The sequence below is a fragment of the Prorops nasuta genome, unplaced genomic scaffold (genome assembly GCF_024137725.1).
Source record: "Prorops nasuta isolate Cenicafe-Biocafe unplaced genomic scaffold, Cenicafe_Pnas_1.2 PNAS00004, whole genome shotgun sequence".
Classification (NCBI taxonomy): Eukaryota; Metazoa; Arthropoda; class Insecta; order Hymenoptera; family Bethylidae; genus Prorops; species Prorops nasuta.
Genome location: NW_027116801.1, coordinates 11,174,460 through 11,198,295, shown reverse-complemented (window position 1 = coordinate 11,198,295; position 23,836 = coordinate 11,174,460). Strand labels below are relative to the sequence as shown.

The 23,836-nt window shown below is 45.4% G+C and overlaps 2 protein-coding genes across 21 annotated transcripts in view; one reads left to right on the top strand and one right to left on the bottom strand.

The window, feature by feature from the left end:
- The window catches only part of dlg1 (discs large 1), a 331,205-nt gene extending 320,946 nt beyond the window's left edge, over nt 1–10,259 (top strand). For 11 of the 15 annotated variants that reach the window (XM_066725415.1, XM_066725410.1, XM_066725416.1 and 8 more), the window contains 12 exons: nt 1,467–1,680; nt 1,980–2,137; nt 2,590–2,839; nt 2,978–3,080; nt 3,603–3,641; nt 4,414–4,455; nt 5,253–5,375; nt 6,075–6,224; nt 6,320–6,492; nt 6,595–6,704; nt 6,775–6,866; nt 6,964–10,259. In XM_066725415.1, the coding sequence (XP_066581512.1) occupies nt 1,467–1,680; nt 1,980–2,137; nt 2,590–2,839; nt 2,978–3,080; nt 3,603–3,641; nt 4,414–4,455; nt 5,253–5,375; nt 6,075–6,224; nt 6,320–6,492; nt 6,595–6,704; nt 6,775–6,866; nt 6,964–7,073 (1,564 nt within the window). In that variant the 3' untranslated portion in view covers nt 7,074–10,259. The remainder of the gene's footprint in view (nt 1–1,466; nt 1,681–1,979; nt 2,138–2,589; nt 2,840–2,977; nt 3,081–3,602; nt 3,642–4,413; nt 4,456–5,252; nt 5,376–6,074; nt 6,225–6,319; nt 6,493–6,594; nt 6,705–6,774; nt 6,867–6,963) is intronic. The other 4 variants (XM_066725417.1, XM_066725414.1, XM_066725418.1 and 1 more) reach the window with 4 other exon arrangements.
- A 126-nt stretch (nt 10,260–10,385) lies between these two features.
- LOC136772432 (uncharacterized) overlaps nt 10,386–23,836 on the bottom strand; it is a 154,392-nt gene continuing 140,941 nt past the window's right edge. For 3 of the 6 annotated variants that reach the window (XM_066725404.1, XM_066725403.1, XM_066725405.1), the window contains 8 exons: nt 17,694–21,653; nt 17,199–17,576; nt 17,026–17,092; nt 14,530–16,955; nt 14,339–14,464; nt 14,083–14,249; nt 13,752–13,966; nt 10,386–13,649 (listed from right to left, as the gene is read on the bottom strand). In XM_066725404.1, the coding sequence (XP_066581501.1) occupies nt 13,228–13,649; nt 13,752–13,966; nt 14,083–14,249; nt 14,339–14,464; nt 14,530–16,955; nt 17,026–17,092; nt 17,199–17,576; nt 17,694–21,635 (7,743 nt within the window). In that variant the 5' untranslated portion in view covers nt 21,636–21,653 and the 3' untranslated portion in view covers nt 10,386–13,227. The remainder of the gene's footprint in view (nt 13,650–13,751; nt 13,967–14,082; nt 14,250–14,338; nt 14,465–14,529; nt 16,956–17,025; nt 17,093–17,198; nt 17,577–17,693; nt 21,654–23,836) is intronic. The other 3 variants (XM_066725406.1, XM_066725407.1, XM_066725408.1) reach the window with 3 other exon arrangements.

Sequence of the window (23,836 nt, the reverse complement as noted above, 5' to 3'; positions counted from 1 at the left end):
ATTGAGAAACGACCTGGTCCAGTACCATCGAGAAGAACCAGCTACCCCCCCCCCCCCTCCCTCGTGACACCATTTTCCACCAACTACCCCCCTTTTCACCAACGTCACTCGCACAATTCACCCAGTTACAATCCCAAATGTCGAGTACCAATTCGATCCTGTCCGTCACTCCTGGATCCTTCAACATCGTCCACCCCCTGTCCCTCTTCCTCGTTGACATGAAATTTCTTCAGAAATAAAATCAATCAAACCTTAATACCCCTGACCCACAAATTATTATACCAATTTAAAGAACGGATTAAAGTTTTAACCTTTTTCCTACTGCATATATATATATATGTGTGTGTGTGTGTGTGTACAAGACGACACGCACAGGACCATCTTTTATTGTTGAACCCTCTTAGGTGTCGCTGTCTTATAAAGCTCACCAAACTCTTTTTTCACGAAGATAAAGTTTTTTCATTAAAGCTTTACCCCGTCAACTTTCCAACTATGTAGTCGTTCATTAATTGCCCCACTTCTCTATGGCACTTTAATTAAACTAACTGCTTCGTGAGTGTCCACTCTCCACGAAAGCAAAATAAGTAATACATTCTGTTAAATTGCTGGAAAAATGGAGGTAACAATATATAGCATGGATGGAAGGAAAGTAAAGGTTTGTAAGACGTGTGCGTAGTGAGATAACGTCGTGTTTTCTAGGTGGAAATTCATTAAGAACATTGTAGAGTGCATAGGTAAATCATAAACTAGCAGAATCGAGCTCTCGCTAGAGGAACTCGGGGAATTCTGTTTGCGTTACTATACTATAGAGAGAAGCACAAAGCGACTGCTTTTCATGGCTAATTTATTGCGAGAGCGACGACATTAAAGCTCGCGTGAGTACGTAACGTTGCTGCTTTTTGTTATGGCTTTCTAAGGATACCCGGAACACACCCCCTATTGTTTACTCGAGCTACATTTTTTTATCCTCCCTTTTCCCGCTAGGCTGACCATTCTCTCCTACGTACCAGTGCCATACCCTCCTATTCTACCACCTCCCTCCACTGTTCGCAATCGAGAACAACTCGTAAATTTTCTTCCAAAATTATCAACATTTATCCTGCACAAGTTTATAAAGAATAAAACAAAAAACGTTGTAATTTAAATCTGCTTTAATCTATATACACAAATAAATATAATATTATGTGATATATTTTTATAATTAAATAAAAGAGAGCGAAAGAGAGAGAGAGAGAGAGACTGATGAGTTTTTTAGTATATATATATTAGATTTGCTTTAAATGTACGACAAGCAAATGCAATATCGGATAGGATTTTCCGACTCGCGTACATAATGATATTCGCGTTGGTGTATGTGTGTCAAATAAAAGTTTTCTTTATTCGTAATAATAATGAAGAGTACAATTGACGATCCAATGAAATTGGGTGGATCAAAGTGTTTTTAACGCCAATGTTGTATTTTACAGCGAGGTGCGCACGGTGGTATTGAACAAAGGCTCGTCGGGGCTGGGCTTTAACATAGTAGGAGGAGAGGATGGTGAAGGAATTTTCATTTCGTTCATTCTGGCCGGTGGACCCGCCGATTTGAGTGGGGAACTTCGACGCGGGGACCAAATTCTCAGTGTAAATGGCATCAACCTGAAGACAGCCACCCACGAGGAGGCCGCAGCGGCCCTCAAGGTAAACAATTCGACTCTCTTAATCCTCGAATGCATGGTCGAATTTTCGTCGGCCACTCCTTCCCCCCCCCTGTCAATGTATATTCGTCACTCGAAATTTTCTTGGATGCTTTTCAACACCTATAACATATGCTAGTCAATGGCACCGATTAGCTAGCTTCAATTGGACTAGCAGCTTTCCTAGCGTTCAATTGATCCTACTGGTGTTGATTAGCTCCAATGGGACGGACACTCGAACGAATTGATAAAGCCGAATGGCTCGATTCGCCTTGTTCCTAATGGAATCCTTTCTGATTTCAGGGCACCGGGCAAACAGTTACGATCGTCGTGCAGTACAAGCCCGAGGATTACAACAGATTCGAGGCGAAGATCCACGATCTGAAGCAACAAATTTCACAGCAGAATATGATGACAGGCACCCTCATGAGGACCTCGCAGAAAAAGTCACTCTACGTTAGGTATAGAACACCAAAGAAAATATAACCGTGACCATTTGCAACAAAATTACCCTCATGGAGAAAGTTGATTTTCCCTTTATTGGCTTATTTGTTTCTTCCTTCTTTTACGTAACCCCCCCTCCCTCCTCCGTTTTTTTTTTTCTCGTAATCCGACAGAGTCGTTATCCAACTATCTCTTCGCAGTATCTGACCGAGCGAGCCAATTAAAAGATACAAACACGATTAAAGCAGAGTTTCCACTTTTGCTGATGCGAAATTACTTTTCTATTTTTCTTTCCCGCGTGATCCGAACTATGTACCAGAATCCGCTCTGTCGAAGCTTCGATTGCAACTTAAATAATAGAGCTGTTTCGTTGATTTTAATTAATCCTCTCAAGGCTTTTTCGCTCGTGTCGACGATTCAGTCGTTTGCTCGTAATTTCTAAATGAGGTAAAAATTTGTCTTTCCTCAGGGCCCTGTTCGATTACGATCCCAACAAGGACGATGGACTACCGAGCCGTGGCTTGGCGTTCCGTTATGGCGAGATTCTGCACGTGACGAACGCGAGCGACGACGAGTGGTGGCAAGCAAGGAGAGTTACTCCCCAGGGGGAGGAGGAGGGGCTCGGAATTATTCCCTCGCGCAGGCGATGGGAACGGAAGCAGAGAGCCAGGGACCGTTCGGTCAAGTTCCAAGGTCACATGCCTGTTATACTGGACAAGGTATCAATATTGTTCTCCACGCTTGTCACATTATTATCCCATCCGGAGAATCCTCCGAGACTTAACGCGGACACTCATCCTGAACGCTCCAAATAATCTTTTTTATTGATTTATTTTTAATCTTTCTCTCTCTTGCAGCAATCCACTTTGGACAGAAAGAAGAAGAACTTCTCATTCAGTAGAAAGTTCCCATTTATGAAGAGCAAAGACGACAAATCCGAAGACGGCTCGGATCAAGAGCGTGAGTATCGTGGATTCTCATAGACTAGACTGCACGTTCTGTGCATGATCAGACCCTTATTCATTGTGTTTCCATATTACTGGCAATATGTTTCTCGCAATTAGCGTAAGAGTTAATCGTTAAGGCCCTAGAACAAAGATACCTGTTTGTCAGAGTACAAAATCTCGAGTCGACCAATCGGCATATCGAAAACTCTCCTTAGTTTAGAGCTCTACTAATTTGCTATTTGTTTGTTTGTTCCCTCTTTTGTTTTTTTTTTGTTTTTTTTGTGAAAGAATCAAAGAGACTATAATTCTTAAATATGTACCATATCATCTAACCGTCCCTCTCTTAACATCATGATTGAGTATCGAGTAAAACGATACAGGAATTGCTCATTGATTCGTGAGAAGATAGATGAATAATAATTTGCTTAAATGTAACGAGGCAAGTTTCCACGATATACGCCCAAATCCCGAATGAGCTTTTGTGTTTTACCATGTGAAAACGTGACATGTGTTTTGTTTTTGCCTGCTTATGTAGGGTCGCCCACAACACCCGAGAATGAAAACGATCCCACGCGTAAGTATCTTATTGTCTGTTAACAACAAAAACCTATATACGTATATCAATTTTGACACTGGATACTCTTGGTATTCGTATGTGTATTTTTGCCTCATGCCACATCATCGCTTGCATCGCATAGAGTCTCTCATTGGACCACTCGTCACCCTTTTTCTTCCTCATTTTTTTCTACCATTTCTCCTTGCTTCATTACTGTATATATATATATATATATATATATATATACAATTTGTTATTAATGCCAATTAGTTTCCACCTTGCCATAGAGAACGCTCGATATAGTTTTGCTTCGCTAAAGTGCTCTTTTAAGTTATTCTTTCTAATCACAGACCATCGATGCGGCACATCAGAAACACCGGCAGAAAAAGAACTTTATTGATTTCATCACGTGTGTTTGCTTGCCCCTGCAAATTTAATTAAAAGCGATTAAACGATATAAATGAGACACGCGTGATATACTTACCTGCACTGAGATATTCGAACATTACACGTAATGCATACATGTAAAATTGCAATTTTTTTTTAAATGTAACCATCTCTTTGCGAGTATATATATATGTGTGTGTGTGTCATTGAAACAGAGTCGACCAAACATTCATCGATATTTAGCATCGATGAACTTTTCACAATTCACGAATTAGCTCGGTGAGGAGGATAAAGCCTCCGTCGAAAACTTTTCGTCGTGCTTATTGCTTAATTAATCTTATTGTTAGCTCGCAGCTGCTTATCGAGCGCTACGTTTATTGAATTATAAACTTGTATGTTCTAGCATTCATGCTGTGCTACACCCAGGACGACACTAACACCGAAGGTAATCACGTCTTTCTGTCTTCTCTGCTTTCTCTTCATATTTCTAACTCCCCCCTCCCCCCACCCCCCTCTCCTCCATTACTCAATGCATATATGTCGTGTACGCGCTCACGCTTTTCATCAAGCCTCGCTCCCTCATCCATCACTCCCTTTCAAAAATCTACTCCTCCATTGTTCCTACCACTGATTTTCCTTTTTTTTATACCATCGTTTTACACAGTTCCCCCCCAAAAAAAGAATCTTCAGTTTTATCGTTTCCCCATCAATTCCTTCATCTCACTGGATCATTCAAGATTTAACGAGCACGCGAGATAATGTCTCTAGTCTTTCGCTTTTGTCGCTACGTTAAAACGCGATGCGATTCATCCCCCATCGAGGGCCAAGCGTAGCAGCTTTTGACAGGTCCGTTTGTCATTGAGTCAGTAGGATCTCTGCATAGTTCCATCGAGGCAGCAAACTATATATATATATATATATATATATATGGAGTAGAAAGCACTAACGAAGACACTCGGCTGTCTTCACCGACTAAAAGTATCCTTGCTTTGGTTAAATTATCCCACCTGCAATTATTTCAACTTGCTTCTCCGATTTATGCTTAATTTTTGTGTGTTTTTTTTGTGTGCAAATTCTTGGTAATTTTGTCCGGCCCTATTTTCGCGAGTTGTGCAATAAAAGCAGAGCTATCGATCGGGGAGCTCGTTTCACGAGCGCTTCGAGATGCCTGTGCAAGATTCGTTAGGCATTGCATAATCATTTTCAATCACCTGGTTTTTTCTTCTGTTCCATTCACCGTAGCTTTGTCTCGCAACGCAGGAAGTAAAGAAATTTTGTATCGGGTTGAACTACCCTATATGGAGGAACTGACTTTAGTTTATCTGGAAAAGGAGGGCGATGAGGATGATGTTGCCGATCAGCTTAGTAAGTCCCAAAATGCCAGTGTGAGGTAGAAGCGATGATCGGTCAATGATCACAAGTATAAAAAAAAACTAATATTCTGTCATTCACTCTTTTCTACGAATCTTCTGATTCTTCGAATAATCTGCCTCTAATCGTTATATACTCCCATGGAAAAACTGGAAGAGTGATTATATAAGCTGCTTCATAGATGATTTGAATTTTTCTATTTAGACACTAATTCTCTACTACGAACGGTATTCAACAGCGAATACCCGTCTCGAGCATGATAAAATATTAACTCTTTGCAGTGGTTGTTTACAAATTATTGTCCTTTCCTCGAGAACTATATATTGCTATCGCTGTTCGACGATAATTCCACGAGCAGAACAGATAATTTTTTTCAAGCAGTACAATTGCAAAGAGTTAAAGAATCTGGGAATTACTTTGTTCCAGTCTGCTGAGTGGTTTTTTGGTTAATCCTTTGGGTCTCTCTTAATAATTAATCTTCAGAAATGTGCAAAAAGACATTCTATTAACGAATGGAGCAATATTAATTTTTCTTCGATAGTTTATCTCGGGCAAGGAGAGACGAACGAACCTCGACACTTCTCCACCGTACCTGCCCAAGATTGATCTTATCTAACCGAATGATTTTCATTAATCTGTTCTTCCAAGAGTACCCAAAGTTTATTTGCTATAACAGTACGTTTATCTTTGCAGGCAGCGAAGAAACTGTCCTGTCTTACGAGGCAGTTCAGCAGATCAGCATCCAGTACACTCGGCCAGTAATAATTCTGGGCCCCCTCAAGGATAGGATCAACGATGACCTCATCTCAGAGTTTCCAGACAAATTTGGAAGCTGCGTACCTCGTGAGTAGACGATCATGAGCAATCCAGTAAATTTTGCAGCAGTATCGAAAAGTGAGAGAGAGAGAGAGAAATGACGTGGAATTATTTCGAGCCAGATACAACGAGGAGTCGGAGAGAGTACGAGGTGGACGGTCGCGATTACCACTTTGTGGCGTCCAGGGAGCAAATGGAGCGGGACATTCAAAATCATTTGTTCATCGAGGCTGGTCAGTACAATGACAATCTATACGGGACGTCGGTGGCCTCCGTTCGGGAAGTAGCCGAGAAGGTACGTGGAGATGCATCGTTTCCTCTTGGGACTTTCATCGGGGTAGATATAAGTAGGGCGAGGAGCGAGGTAAAACTGGCAATGACCGATCGTTCGTTGCAGGGAAAGCACTGTATTCTTGACGTGAGTGGAAATGCCATCAAGAGGTTACAAGTGGCGCAGCTTTATCCTATCGCCATCTTCATCAAGCCCAAGTCCGTGGAATCAGTCATGTGAGTACATGGATCATATTGTGGAGAAAGGTGGAGGGGATTAACGCGTGTGTGTCATTGGTGCTTCTAGGGAGATGAACAAGAGGATGACGGAGGAACAAGCGAAAAAGACTTACGACAGGGCCTTGAAAATGGAGCAAGAGTTTGGGGAGTACTTCACTGGCAAGTGAAATTTATCATAACTACATATTAAATTCTATTCATCGGAGGGATGAGTTTTGGCTGATTTTTTTTTTTTTTTTCTTCTAATTTCTTGCAGCTGTCGTTCAAGGGGATACGCCCGAAGAAATTTACGTGAAGGTTAAAGAGGTGATCGCCGAGCAATCCGGACCGAACATTTGGGTACCGAGCAGGGATCAGCAGCTGTGACGTCCTGCCCCCCACGCTTGCTCCGGCCCGAACCCTTGGACCTTGCCTCCGAGACGTCAAGATTAATCGATAATCCTGATGAAGAAAAAATTCAATAACACTCGAACGTCTTTCCCCTCTCACCTAAAGTAGCACGTATAATGCCTTAGTTACGATGAGCGTGCGCACGGCCCACGACCGAGCCTCGACGAGAGCTTTGCGACAAGCGTGGACCGAGCTCCAAACGAGAAGTTGACAGAAACGAGACGCCTGAAACTGGTCGAAATCAAGTTTTATTCGATAGTGGGATATATGTTGTGGAGGAGGGGGGGGCGGGGGGGATGCACGATGTTGTCGAGAATGTTCGATGTAAGAAAAATATATATAGAATTAGGTGCGAGGTGGATGCCAGGGTGTCGGGCTCGCAGGACGAAGGGGGAGTCTGCGTGGTGTTCGCTCGATGCGCAAAGAGCTTGTCGAGACTGGAATGCTCCCTGCGATCCTCGTGTGGTTTCGAGTAGCGCGCATTGTTTCGAGGATTCCGGCTACGACCCCGACGAGCGATACGAATCCGTTAGACGCGAGGAGCATGTAAGAGGAGAACTCGAATATCGAAGCGTCTCTGTATCCAGGAGCAACTATATATACTGTCGATAGGGAAGCGATTTCCAGTGAGGATATTTTAAGGGTACGTGTTGTTGGATGACGACTCTCTCAGGAGAGGAATTGTCGGATGAACGATCCGCTTCGTCGGCCGTTTCCACGTAGCTCGATCGATTCTTCCGTTCGAACGAATTAACGCGGTATTTTTTAATGTACTTAATAGCGATAGAGCGAAATTGTAGAAAGATGAAAATAGGAATGTCGTGGTGCGAGGGGGGGGGGGGGGAGTGAGGTCTTTGCGCGTGCAGGACAATTATCCGTTTGTTCAGAGTCTGCTTGATTCTGAGGGATATTATCGTTGTGTTGCGAGAGTTGACTATCGTCCAACTGGTGAGATCTGTGTATATGTATCATCGATTCGAGTCGACGAGGGAGAGATGGAAATTGTCCTGGAGCGTTTTCCAAGCCCGAAATGTGGAATTTTGGATTTTAAGTGGGACGACGATGAATATGGGCAGAGAAACGTTGTATCGGAGAAAGTATGAACGAGAGCGCGAGAGAGAGAGAGAGAGAGAGAGAGAGAGAGAGACGTGAGGAAAGAATTATATTACGCGACGAAAGCTCGACGCTCTTTTATCAGACCTCACGGGACAAATCTTTAGGCTTAGACTATAGGCGATATATAATGTTTTGTACAGCTAGATGAATAAGCCAGTAATTGGGTTATGTGCAACATTATATAGAGGAGAGAGCGACGGGAGATGAAAGAAGCACTATTGTAATTTAAAAATACCATTACTAAATTATTATTATATTATTATTACGATAGTAGGTATATATTATATATATATATATACATATATATATTATTGTAAATACCTATATACTCGCGGGAAGGAGACGAATTTTACGAGCTCGGATAATCTATCGAGCCAATGAGAGCAGTTGGAGCTGTGCAGGCCTTGGCTCTAATAGTCGCCAAGCCCCAACGATCAAGGATGATTCCTGCATGCCAAACATTTTCAAGAATCATCCTTCCTCGCTGAGAGACTCGCGCGGCGGCCGGTGGGTGATCGGAGGGACACGTAGCGAGGGAACCTCGCGAAATTTTCATGCCTCGAGTTGTATCGTCTTGCACTCTTTCTCCGAATGTTACGTTCATCGAATTGCAGTTGGTATATTCGACAAGTCGCACTCTGTCAACTCTAATTATTTAATGTTCATTATATTAACGATCGAAGCTCGTCTAGGGTATAGAAGCGCCAAGAGGATCAAGTCCCCGGAGAAATGGTCGTACTTTTATAGGCTACATTGTGAAATTTCCCACATTTTCTCTCGAGCGAGTGTACGGAGGGAGGACGCGAGCGCGCGAATGGTCGGAGGAGTGGGGGGACTCGAACGATAATAATTATTTCCTCGTTTTATTTCTAATATAACCAATTTTAATCATTCTAGCGGTAAATGATTTGTACCTAACGCGAAGCTTTTCCCCTCGGCACGATCAAATTGCATCCTCGAGAGTCTTGCAAATCGCTTTCGAGCGTGTTGCACCAGGAGTCGCGCGATCACGGGCTGCTCTCCAATTGATTTGTAGATTCGTGGCTGCCACGAACGTTCGATCGAGAAGAAATAGGCGCGATAGATTTTTCAAGTGCAAAACCTATTGGAACGCGACCCTGTATAGCCCACGGAGAGATAGATAGTCTCTATTTAAAGCGCCTCGTAGACTTTGCGGAACACGCGAATTGCCTTTTAGCGCAGATACGCGTCTCGCGTCGAGGGAGCGAATAGTGATTCTCGCGCGACAACTCCACTGCTCGTTTCTAATTGTCAAATTATTCTCACAACTTCTCCTTCGAGTTTAACTATGCGGAAAGTAAAACGTGTAAAGCGGCGGACGAAACGAGGAGAGAAAAAAGGCACGCCAGCACGCACGCACGCACACGCGCGCACACACATACAAACACACGTACACGCGAAAAAAAACACACGAGACACACTGATAGGAAGAAGATAAGAGAATCGTCAAAGTTGAGAGAGGCGGCCAAAAACTCGTGGTGTCACAACACGATATATAAATATACATATATTTTAGTTAAATAAATGTATCGGATATATTCTTCTTTAAGTACCTCGGCCATGGTTGCGCTATTGCCTTCTGTCAGAGCTCTTCTCCTTTTTCTACGCGAATGAAGACAGCTTTTTTTCCTGTAAAAAGCAAAAAGTAACTCACCGAGCGAAGCACCGTTATCGGAAGAAACTTCCTACTTTTCGTCATCAGGGCTGGAAGAAAAGTCCGCGGATCGCGCGTTACATCCAGGCGTTTATTGAAAAAGAAGGTTAAGCTGAAATTTATCTGGAAGCCTGATAACTTTCAGCATAGCTACGTTTTGCTGATTGTTAGCCTGGATAGTTCGGGCCTTACCGAATTCAGTTGTCTTTGCCTCGATGTAAAGGAGCGTATAAAGAGAAAAATTACTACAGAAACCTATAATACACCTCTATAGTCTATTTAATAATATTACTTATTGAATTGTCAATCTCATGTTCACCTTGTTTCATCGTTTTTAAATAGTTAATAAACGTTTTACCAATTTTACTCGAGCATTTCGCCATTCATTTACGCATCCATCCCTTCTGTATATAGCTGCTCTGTTCTTTGCTCCATTCGGGTGAGTGTGAGGTATGGTAAAAACGATTGGACGCCATTCGGTAAAAATACTTGTTTTATTACATCGACAGAGTAACTCATTATACTGTTATTAGCGAAAAAAAATAACAAGTGTCCTTTTTCTTAATACGAAAATTGTTCGTCAATCTAAAATAACGGCACATCTGCGATTATAATTAAAATAATAATAAAATTTTTCCAAGCATCTCTCGCGCGAATCACAATGAATATCGGATCTCTGGTATTTTTGTTAGTTTTGACAAACTTAAACTCAGAAACAATATATATATATATATATAGATTTATACATATATATTCGTTATTTTTTTCATATATAATTTCTTTTCTCATAAAGCAGCAGCGTTAACACATTTAGAAATTTTCTTGAATATATAAATTACAAGGAGAAACGTTAAGACTAAGAAAATTTACATCCATATAGTTATCTAGTAGTACTTATGTATGTATATGTATATGTATATATATATATATGTATATGTTATGTATATTGTACAATAAAAAAAGCGAATAGTAATAATCTGTATATAGTAATAGTAGTGGTACTAGCAGTAGCATAATAGTTATAATGGTAGTCGTAGTTAATGTAATAGTGAAGCGGGGTATTAGTAGTAGTAATGATAATTTCAATAGTAATAGATGCGAAGTATTTACATACGCAGAGTGTCCAACTGCATACCTTATTTTATCGAATTTGCAATTAAACTACTTAACACCAGAGTATGCGTGACATTACACGTTAGAATAGTCTATTATAAACATATATCGTCACTACTTGCATGACCTATATAGCATAAAAGATAGATACAGTACGTACAGTGTTCGTAATTGTACAAGAATTGCAATAGAGATCTTCTCTAATAAGAAACACGTTTCTACGCTACATTCTAAATTGTTGAAAATAGTATATCGCTATTTACATATACATAATCGCACACTCCACGTGTGTATATAAATATATGCACACACATACACACACACATGCACAAGCAGTCGCGCATAAAAGCCGTACGCGTCTTTACGTACGCACACACACACACACGCGCAATTAAATCGTCAGCTAAATAAAATTAAGGACCTGTGTGCACCAAGGCTGAAGAAATGGCCCAATCACCTTTTTCTCGGAGAAACTTTTAATTACTATACATGTACAATCAATGCGCATCGGAAATACGCACGGCAAGGTGATTCAAAGGCAATTTTGTCCCGAGTACAGCACTAAGGTATCGAGAGAATACATACAAGATTTCCCTGAGACTGATAATAACGATTCAATTCTGTATACAACATTAAAACAAAACATTCTTTTCACTAAAAAATTCTCCTAGCCGTCTGTCCCTTACATGCTTTTCTTTGTGTTTTCGCATTTACTTTCCAGGACCTAATAATTTGCAAATCAAATAACCCAATTCGTTCGAACGCTCTCCACAATAACGCGCGCGTTCCATCTTAACTCACAATTAACTAGTTTAGTAAAAACATTAAACATTCTAATATTAATTCGAGCTAATAATAATTCATTCGGGAATAAATAACACTGAATAAGTTATTGCACGGTGAATGTTTAATCGAATGCTAATCCAATATTGCTATTGAGATACTTCTTTTAATAATATCAAATCTATTAGCGAGACTCAACTGATTGCACTTGTTGGATCCAAAGAAGAAAAGAAAAGAATTACTCGAATTGCACTTCCCAACTTACGCAAATCCTCCCCTAAGACGCGATTCTCTCTCTCTCTCTCTCTCTCTCTCTCTCTACGATCGGTAATGTCAGAGTATAATGAATAAATCACAACTGACAAATGTAAAAGAGAAAAGAATAAAAGACTAAACAAGTGGTAACGCAATAAAAATCTTAATCACCCCATTACCCCTACTTTATCATAAAAAATGGGACTTTAAGATTCGAGAGCAATTATAAATCCCCGAAGGACATTGGAAATTTATCCTAATGTAATTATTTGCAAAACATTTGTGAGAAGTTACGTCCTCGTTCCTTTGTAATTATTTAACGATTGCTTTGATCATTCTCGAATCTCACGTCTCTAAGATGTGAACAGTGATCCTCCCCCCATTCGCTGCTATCACCTTATTACTAACAGTTAGTTTTGCATCTAAAAGAATTAGAATAGAGTCCTCATTTGATCAGCCCCTAACGGTATTAATAAAATATTGTTCTATATAGATATATGTACACGTATATATCCCAAATAAATACTGTAATATAGTATAATGTCACAGGTCGCTGTTTTTCGTTTCTGCTTTCATCTCGTTAAGACTAATAAACGGCCCTTCGCGTTACGCGCGAATGTACATTGAGCAGAAAAAAATATCGGAGAAGAATATATATATATATATATATATAGTATTACATAGATACACGCGATCTTCTACAGCGAGCCTCTCTTTAGCTGCCTCAAAATCACACGTTATCCATCCATCGGTCTGTCCGCGCCCTTGTAATATTCTCATCTCCATTGGTTCATAGTCGTCTACATTCTCTGCCATAAATTGCAAAACGCCTTTTCTTTGTCTCTCGCTAGTAGCATTAGCAGGAACTTTCCTTTTGGTATTAGCGCGACGCAACAAATGTTCCTCGGCAACGGCTCAAATTAACTACAATATCACTTGGACAATTTTCCTAGAAGTCGTTGCTCAGAGATTCATTGCAGTCCAGCAGAGGGGACGCTCGCCTACAGTGTAAGACTCTGAATCTGTGGGAAAGATTCAATCGGGCGAGTTTTTATTTGCTAATCGTTTCCTCGGCTGCCTCCCGGGTCTCGCTGGTTTGCTCTTGCCGTCTTTAGTCTTCTTCGTCGGAGCTGAAGGGATCGAGGTGGATGGCTTTGCCTGGGAAATACACCCAAGCAGAGCCTCCTGTCACCTAAGGCTAATCTTGACCCTCTCAACATTCAGCAAAGATTTCACCTTCTCGTTATACTTGATAAGAGTCACTTTTGAACCGCGCACATTGATTCTTTCGCCGCCGCTCAAAAGATGACAGCACCGAGACTGTTCCAGAAAGTCCGCAAGTTTCAATTCCCTCATGACATCACGATGGGCTACTGCCGGTGGTCCCGTACTGGCTTTCGGATTAATTTGTCGCAGCAGGGCATCGCGACTCTTTATCCTCAGAGCTGCCATTAAATCAGGCAACAATACCCATTTATCAGTCTCGTTCACCAAGGAGAAAAGAACCGGAAGATTCACGTCGGACACTTCCATTTCTATATCGTCCATTTCCAAATCCATGCTATCCATCGGTGGGTCGTCCAAAGGATTATAGCCGCTTTCTTCGGGATCTACAAAGCAAATATTTACAATTCAAATATCCGTTCATTTCCATCTCCTCCTCGAATCTTCTTTCGATGCTCTAAAAATAATAATAATCGAGATTTAAATACCAAATATCGAGGATGGACCGCCGAACGACCAGGGCTGGTTGGTACGACCTTGAATATCATCCAAATGCTGTTCGAGGATGGAATAGGCTTCGGTATCCACAGCCAGCATCAACGGAGTCTGTCCGGAATAGGTGGCCAGTAGAGGATCAGCACCATAAGACAACAACAAACGAACCAATTCCGTAGCACCATTTTCCGCTGCTTCGTGCAGGGGTCTGAAAGAATGTCTTATCTCTCAATATATTCGGTAAGCCGAGAAGGAAAACGTGGTAAATAGGAGCTGTGTAATAACTTGACAAAAAAAGAAGAGAGTATCAGAGTAGAAAATTACCGTATTCCTCCATTAGCACTCTCGCTAACGTTTGCACCGTAAGCCAACAAAAGTTTAGCGATTTCAAGGTGTCCTTTGGAGCATGCCTCGTGAAGCGGAGTGTAACCCGCATTGTCCTTAGGGCTGGGAACGCTATTGAGCTTCTCCAAACAATACGCGGTCACGTCCTGTAAGGAAGCATTATGTTGATACACAATTCACCCCGAGCTGCGAACTTGTCAAAGTTACGGGAAGCAGCAAATTGTTATTATCTCACCGTGTAGCCAAGCCTTGCGGCACGATGAAGAACGGTCTCGCCGACTCCTTTCTTGATCACCCAAGTCCTGATCTCCGATTGAATATCAGCCACGCACTCCGCATTCGGCCTCGTCAGGGCTGACTGCTGAAAAAACGCACGGTATTAGAGTTTTTCCTCGCGATTGAAATCTTTCGATTAGAATTATTTACCCTCTTCCTCTCCTTGGGCAGAACCTCGTCCTTCCTCAACGGCTTCTTCCTTTTCCTGATATAATCAAAACCCGAGCGGAATTTTCGTCTTCCGGTACGCAGCTTCAACTTCTTGCCTTTGATCACTCCCGATTCTTCGTTGTTATCGTCATCCGCGTCATTCTCCTCCTCCTCCTCCTCCTCCTCCTCCTCCCCCTCACCCTCCTTCTCGCCATCGCGATCTCGATCCCGATCACCGGCAGCCTCCTCCTTCTCGTTGTCATCCTGCCCCTTCAACACCTCCACCTTCATCCCTTGCAGCTTCTTCCTGGCGAGAGACTTGAGCAAGTCCTTCTTCTTCTTCACGATCAGCAAACGTCGCTTAGAGTTCATTATTGCTTTCTGACTCCTCAGAATTCCAGCGTTCCTCAGTCGCGAGGCCACCTTCTGCTTCAAGGTCTTTGGTTTGATTTTCGCGCTCTCCGGCGTCTCGTTTTGCGATTCGTCGTCCTGCGAGGTGTCCCCGTGGTTCTGCATGGGCGGAGCGGAAGCCGGCCGATCCTCGCCGAAAACTTCCCTGATGGTCGCCTGCTTCTTCAGCACCCGCGTCTCCTTCCTGGTTCTGCTTTGCAGGACGAACGTCGAGAATTCGTTAGGCAGCACATGATTGTTCTTGAATGTGTCCCGGAAGTTGTTGACAGTCTCCTTCCGGAAGTAGCCCAAGAGGAAGGAGTCGGTGACTCTGATGGGTTTGGACTTGTGGTTCTTGAGTGTGGCCTTGCCCCTGGCCTTGAGATCCTCCGTAGTAAGGAGTGGGGTCAAACTGGGCGTCGGTAGAAGCTCCGGCTCGTTATTGGTACCCTTCTGAAGCCTGTTGATACGCTCCTTCTCCTTCTCCCTCTCCCGTAACTTCTTCCTCTGCTCCTTCTTGCTGGTACCAACCTTCTGAGCCAAAAGATCCACGATCGAATTGCTCTCCGACTTGTTGCTGCTTTTCGTGGTTTTGGGTGGACAAGAGATCGTGGTGGACGAAGTTGCCTCTTCGTCGTCGATCTTGCTACCGGGCCCGAGTCCCGCGATGCTGAAGCTACAATTGGACTCGGCATCGCTGTCCAGATTTCTCTTTCTCAGACATACATCGGAGCTGTCCATGGAGACTGAGAGCGCCGGTGATCCAGGATCCAAGTCGGGCAGCGAGGTGGACAGTCGATGAAACCTCGAGGGTTTCGAAACGGTAATCAGTCTTGGTGGCATCCTTAAGGACTTCTTGAACACATAAACCTCCTCCTCCCATCCTGGCCTGAAGTCACTGCCATCGCCGAACAGCGGCTTCGGTTTGGCCTTCTGCGAGGAGGGAGTTTTCGCCGACGCCGATTTCTTCTCGTCCTTGTCAACTTTATTCTTCTGAGGCGTGGCGTCTCTCGATCGCAGCTTCATTCCCTCGTTCTCGGTGGTGGCGTTGACCGACCGTTTCCTCGCTCTGAGTCGATCGGCCACGGACGATCCATGACCAAACTCGTTGCTGTCCTCGCTTTCCTCGCTGGACGACTCGCTTCCACTGGACGACTCCAGTTTGATTCTACTACCCCTACGAATCTTTCGCTTTCTGCAAATCACTTCTTCCTCACCTTCGCTATCGTCCTTCCGCGTCTTCCTGCGCGTGGTACGTTTTATCAGCGGCAACTCGTCCGAGTCGTCGCTCTTAACCCCCACGTCCATCGGCTCCTTCTTAACGACGCTCGCTTCCACCTTCAGCTCGAGCTCCTCCCTACTGCCTCCAGGATTCTCAAGCTTATCATCCTCCTTATCCTCGATCACCTCTTTCTTAATATCCTCTATCTTTATCCTCAACTCGCCGTCCCCCATTTTCTCCTCCTTCTCACCGATCTCCTCTACTTTCGACGTAGATCCCTCGACTCTCTTCTTCCGACCCCTCTTTTTCACAGAGTCGCCAGTTCTCAGCTGTTCCATAAATTTATCGCAAGCAGCCGTCCAGAAAGGATCGTTCTCCGCGATCTTATCGTTCTCCTTCAGCTCTATCTTCACCAGATCCGAGGATCCCATGGTCAAGCACATGGCGTCGTTCAGCGGAACCGGTGGCTGGACCTTCGACAATTGTTTCCTGTCCCTCCTCATCTCCTCCAAGGTTTGCCTCTCCAAAACCGGCATTTCGCCCTCCGAGTCGCTCTCCCGGAAGTCGAATACCGAGGTCTCCGACGAGCTCCTGCAGCCACTGGTCCTCGCGGGTACGGAAGACGCTGCGACGGAGATTGGGGCTGGCGCCGATGTTGGTATCGTCGCTGCCGTAGGCATGTTCTCCTCGTCCGTTCTGGAGAACAAACGCCTCCTGGGAGGGAGACAGGGGTTCTTCTCTCGCGTCAACTTTGGCGGACTTCCGGCCGAAGAGCCCGATTGCGGGGTCGACGTGGAAGCAGCGCTGTCGAGATCTGAAAAGTTCACGAGTGCTTTCATCAGAAACCACGATGGATTCCTCGGTAGATCTCTAAGAATTCGTACCTTTGGGAGTTGCGGAGGCTTCGTGGGACGGAAGCGCCGATGATTTTCCAGTAAACTGTCCGCCGACCTGATGCGTGAAAGAATACATAAACCAAATAAAGCACAGTGTTTCAGACATCCCAGTGGACGTCTTATTTACACAGAATAGCAAATTATAAAGGAAAGAAAAGTACCTCGGAGTTTTTTACAAGCTCTACGCGTTTTTCTAAGTGTACCGGATAGAGAAAGGATCGTACTTGTTTCAATTCCGCTTTGGTCCTGATTTTGGCCGCCAGTATAGCAGCAAGGCCATCGTCTTTATCGCGGTGTATCTGATTCTCTGCACCACGGGGTCCCAGGAGGGCCTCCTTACCAGGTAGCGTGGCGGATGAATTTACTCTGGAGCCGTACAAGCTACGGGGAGCCTCCTGAGTAATCGAGTCTACGGCTCTTGGCATGTGGAACTTGTAATGAGGGGGTGTGTTGCTGTTTCGCTCCAATAAGCTAGCTGCCGTGAATGGCGACAGATTGTGCCTCCCAATATTCGTTTTTGGCTCCACAGGGGCGACAACCTGAAATGGCAAAGGGGGGAAGCGTTGATGAACTTGCGTGTATCGAGATGGCGTATACGTAAAGGAATACGGTCCGCAGCGGTGTGGGACGAGGAGAAAATGAGAAAATTGGCATACCTTATTTTGGAAGCTTTGTTGATTGTGATTGGCCAGTATGGGCTGTTGACTATTGAGCTGCTCCTCTCTTTGCTGTTTGTTTTCAAGGCTGTTGCGCAGGAGGCTGAGTACTCTCTTGTCGGCACCTGTATTGCTGGGTTGATCGGACAACTGGCCGGTGGTGGCACCAGTGGATGGACAGGCCCTTTGAGTCTGTCGATAATTGGGGTAGAGAGGCTGCTGACTGTTACCAATTTGTTGGGGCAGACTGTGAACATTCACGGGCTTCGAGGCAGCCGGATGACTGTACGAGGGCGAGCTGCGCGGAATTTTCGAATCCCCGTAGCTTCGCTTATCACAGTAGGCTTGCTGATACCTCATGGACTCCGATGACGAGTATCCACTGTCGGTTCTCAGCTCGTAGGTACTCGGTACCACCAAGGTACCGTTCGGCAGAGGAACGGGCAGATTCATTTCCTGTCTCTTGTGCTGCTCGTAGAGAACCCTGGCAGTCGATAGCTTCTGCTGGATCTGCTTGTCGATCGCCAATCGCCAGCTGTCCAGTCTCGGCTGTTTGGCCGTACCTCCAACCGGGTACAAAGGTTCTCCGGACAATCTCTTCGATGACGGGCCACGTTGCTGCTGCTGATGATCCTTTCCAGAACTCGGCGGTCCATACTTCCTACCATCCGTGTAATACTTGGATGCCTGATCAGACGAGTATTCGTGCTGGGGCAGTGTCGTTGGTCCAATTCTGGCTGGATCCACCATTGGCGTCGGATACCTCGGAACGCTTCTACATGCTTCGCTGTTGGTCGAATGGTAAGACGACGAGGAACTCGACGCGGTTCCGTCGTAACTCGACGGGGCGGGCAGTGAACTCTTCTTAAACGTGGACATGTGTGGTAGTGGTGCAGCGTTGGTCGTGTGAGGCGAATGGATCTGCGCCGGATGCGAATGAGGGCTGGGATGACCTTGAGTATAAATATGCTGACTACTTGCAGCCCTGCGTAAGGGGTTCTCCGGTGGCTGCAGCTGCTGATGCTGCTGTGGCTGTGGCTGTGGCTGTTGCTGCTGCTGCTGCTGCTGCTGCTGCTGCTGCTGCTGCTGCTGCTGATGATGATGATGATGAGGATGGGGGTGATGGCGCAGTGGCGTTGAATTGAAATCTGGCAGGAAATCAACCTTTGGTGCACAGACCTTCTGCGGTGTGTGCGGTCTCATGTTGACGTTGGATGCTGCCGAGGGATTTCTGATACCATTGGAGGATGGTCTATGGTCGAAGGTGCTGCTGGTACCACTACTACTACTACTGCTGGTGCTGCTGTTGTACGATACCACCGATTGTACCGAGGGATGAACCTGAGGTGGTAGCATGGACGATCGAGCACCGTTGCTTCTCGAGGATAAGCCGGAGCTGCTGACGTATTTCTCGGCGGTAGCCTCGACGTCATCCTGCGCAGTAGAGTCTGCAGTGGTCTTCACGGTCTTGACGGATAAGTCCAAGGGGGATTCCCTCTTCCTCACGGAGACCCCGTTGGTCTGAGGCGCCGACGACGACGTCGTCGACATACTGACTGGGCTCGGTTGACTGGTCGCTGGTGAAGAGTTGTAAGGATAATCCTTGTAACCGTAGCTGGTAGGGGTCCTCATCGCGGGATGACTGTAGGAGGAGCCGACTCTGTTGGATTCCGCAATTGGATAACTGTGAACCGGAGTGGTCGGTACCGACCTCGAGGAGGTCCCGATGGACGTTACCGTTGTACTCGAGGAATTGGCGTGATGACTCGGTGCCATGGTAGTGGCATACTGGTACCCTTGACTCGCGACGTACCTCGTGCCATAAGTGCAAGTAACCGGCGCGGTTCTACCGTTGATCGGTAAGGAGTGTTCGGAACCGGAAGTTGGAGCGACCGGATACTCGGAGACTCTGGGAGGTAGCATGATCGACGAACTGGACGCTGCTGACGTGACGGCAGGTTTGCCAGTGGCGTGCAGTCGTGGCCTTTGGACAGGTTGAGTTTTCCCGGATGTTCTTCTGTCGGAATGGTAGGAGGATAGTGCCGCTATCGGCGGCAAGTTATGAGTGCTACCAGTCCGAACAGCCATCGTGGACGATCTGTAGGAACTGTAAGAGACGCCGGTGGCGTCCACAGGACTCCTCTTGGTATCGACTCCGTTGTAAGTGGCAGCTTTTACAGTCTGGTAACCGACTACCGAGGAGGAGCTGGCCGAAGACACGGGCTGGGCCACGCTGATGGGTTGCTGCTGCGCGAACTGTTGACCGTGCGCCCTTGGCTGGGAATAGTAATTGGACTGAGGACTCTTTTGGAAGGAATGATAAGAAGACTGAGGTGCGTAAGGGTTGCCAGCGGAGTAGCCACCAGCGTTAGTCTGGTAATGCGTGGCGGCCGATGGTAAGCTGTAAGAGTCCGTGGACCTTGTCGGAGGTGGTGGGGGTGGGGGTGGGGGCGGGTACGTAGGGGAATGGGGCTGGAAGTTATTGTGCGGCGAGGAGGCGTGAGGATTATGAAGATTGACGCAGGGTGATTGTCTGTTGGGCGATGGACTCGCGTGATGTTCCTGGGGCGGCGTTGCAGCGGGATGATAATTGGCAGTAGCCATGACCGGGGGCGGAGGCATCTGCGAACTCGTCGTGCCGGGCAAACCGCTTCGACTCGAGTAGGAGCTCGGATTGATGTGGTGCGGTCCACCGACCCGACTAGGATGTTGTTGTTGTTGTTGTTGTTGCTGCTGCTGCTGCTGCTGCTGCTGGGCATGCTGTCCCGTCGTTGTTACTCCTGGCAAATGGGGCGAAGGAATGTGCGCCGGGTAGCTCTGAGACGGTGTAGGAATGTGATGCGATGGTCTCGGGGGACCGGAAGCCGAGGATCGCGCAGTGGCGTCGTGCACTTTGCTCTCCAAGTCGGGATTGATCGCGAGGCGATCGTGAGGAGGTTGATGGGGCGAACAGCCGCTCTGATAACTGGGCGCCATGCCGTAAATAGTGGAACTCGCTTGGACAGGAGTGACCGGAACGTTGCTGTAGGAGGAGCTCTGCAGCTGGTTTTGCTGATTGGCCGGATCGTTTTGTTGCTCCAACGGGGTCGATCTGCTGGATACCTGCGGCTGTTGCTGCTGCTGGTTCAGGTTGCTGGAGGACTGGTACACGGAGTTTTGGGTGAACGGGGCCGGTGCACTCTTGGTGATGTCCGGATGATGATATCGAGGGTAGTACTGGGTCCTCTGGGGAACGATCGGAGCGGATTGGCGATCCGCCGATTGGTAGCTCGCCGAGTTGCAGGTGGGGCTCTCTCCGGAGGAATACGAGATTCTCGGTGCGTTGCCCATCTGCTGATAAATCGGGCTGGTCGAATGGGAGGGCTGGAGCTGGTGCAGCCTTGGCGAGGTGGTGGGTACCGAAGGACTCGACTGAGGCTGTTGTTGAGACTCGGTAGCTTCGACTTTCTCCGAACTGGAACTGCCCTGTCCTTGATCGCGAGGCTCGCCTTGTCCTTGGCTGGATTGTTGCTTCGCGGTGGAGAAAGTCTTTCGGGATGGTTGCATCTCGGTTAGGGTGATGATACTGGAAGACGAGGACAATTCCATGGAAGGGCTTTCGTCTCCGGGCCTCGTGTCAGGAACTTCGACTCTGGTCGGTTGCGGTGGGTAGGGCTCGACGCTCGGACTCCAGAAGGCAGAGGCAGGCCCGTTTGACTCCACGGACGACGCTGTGACGTCCGAGGAGTATTGACCGGAAGTGCCGGTGGTCGTCGTCGTCGTCGGAGTCGCCTTGATCGTTCCTGCATGCTCGCTCGGGACTGAGGTGGTCGTCGACGGCTCACCGGATGTCGCGTGACTGCTCTCCGTCGACAGAGTCCCATCTCCACCTGTGCTCGGCGCCGGCAGACCCTGGAAGTACTGACGAGCCCCCTCCAACACGTTCGAGAAGCTCACATCCATGTCACACCGACCGCTAATCTGTAAATCGATATTTCTCACTTTATTATCATTATTATTGCAAGATCTCGATTATTATTAGAGTGAATCTTAATACCATATAAAGATGATATTATTTAATACATCTATAGATTTCACTTAGAAAAATTTCACATTAATTTTCATCCAATTAACAGTTATTCGTGATATTAATAAATTAATTTTATTAATTAATATTACGAAAAATTAATTGATTGTCAAGTTATTCATAATATCAAGAAATTTAGTTGTTGGCATTAACACGAATAATTGTTCATTGGATGAAAACATTTTTCTCAGTGTTATCGTCACTGAGCAACTGGGTATTTTTTCGTTTCTCCACTCTTCGATATATATATATATATATATATATATATATAAAATATTGCACTACTTATTTATAATTCAACCTTACATCCTGATAAATCTATTAATTTTCAAGTTACTTTATATTCCCAAAACTCGAAAGCTCCTCTTTAAACCAATTAGAAAAGCATGCATTTCACTCATCGACATAAATATCTCTCATTTAAAGTAAATAATTCTCGACAGAATAATCGTCGATATTATCCAGTATATTTTCTTGAACGTGGTTATGGAAGCAGGACTTGATCGTTATTGTCTCACGTACCCCCTGTGCTATCTTACAAACTATTTGCCATCCCGGTATAAGTTATAGGGTTGATTAAAATGTCGGATTCGCCTCGTTAAACGAATCGGGAAAAACTTTTGATCGGAAAATGAGTTGAAGCAGCAGAGGTATATATCTATATATGTATAAATAATATAGATCGATAAAGAAAACGGGGAAAGAGGGAGTGATAAAAAGACATGGATCACTGTCTATAATGTGTGTGTGTGTGTGTTGCAAGATCCTTGGATTATCGTGGCTGAGCTCATTGAGACATGGAAGACTGACTCGGCGCAAGAGGAACGGAGAAGGGGTTGTTTGGGCGTCGAGGATGGGTGGGGGTGGGGAGGGGGAGGTGGAGTTAGATATTGGAAAGCTGTAAACGTATAACACGGGAAGCCATACGGTGGCATGGAAGGTAGTACAGGCGTTGGCACGGGCTTGCCAGTATATTCCTTGGACTATGGTAGGTGGGAATCAATATTGCGCACCCTTGCAGAGAGCTACCGCGGAGGGGTTTGGTCCCCCTCAGCTAGTCAAAGGTCCTCTCCCTCTCTCTAGCACGCACACATACACTCGAACCCCTCCCCTCGCCATTCTCACTCCATCCGGCACGTTCCATTCCATTCTGCCCGGTTTTACGAACGCACCACGCCGCCCGTGTGCTTCGTTTAACTGGAATTCACACGGTTTTCGGCCATGAGAGGCCACTCGATAAGGCTCCGACTCTCGCCATATATATATATATATATATATATATCCTCGGGATATTGGCCGATATGCACAGACGGAGAATATCAAACTCAAACCTATAAATCTGTAGTTCCTCGATCTACCTATCCTCTCTCTAGATGTAAATAAATATAAATATATGTGTACATCAATTACACTAAAATACAGCAGAGTTTATTGTTGAAAACTCGTATTAAGCAATTTTATCGTCCTCTCTAATTATATATATATATATAGATCATACACAAAGATTTGCATAGCCTCGCACGAGAAAAATAAACGTTTCAACCGAGTTGGAATTTCTCGTAACAAAAACGTTCGATACACGTGATTTTCCGCGTGATATTCCGATCCCACGCGAGACTGCAGACATTGATGAGCGAAAGGGAAACTATATATATATAAGCGTAGGAGAGCATTCCCATAGTTTTTATTTAATTAACAGCATATATAAGTAGGACACGAAATTCATACATTTTGAGATTGTCGAGTGAATTCGTAAGAGGTAGGCGATACGCGTTAGTGTTTCTCCTTTTGAAATTGGGAATGAGCGCGTGGCGCGCGTCGTGATTGCAGCCAAGTAGATTTCCGTGATCGGAGAAGGGATTGGTATAATACTGAATAATTCATTATCCCTATAATACGATGTTGCTTGCGAGTTTATGCACGCACGGCGCTCCACTTTCAAATTGTACCAGTGGATGGATGTGCTGTTGGGGAAGCCAATTCGAGGTAACGGCTAGGTCTGCTTTCACGACCAGCCAAACCAACCCATCAGCGCGCGAGTATCGAGTTTTATCAATCGGCTCGCTCAATACGCCAT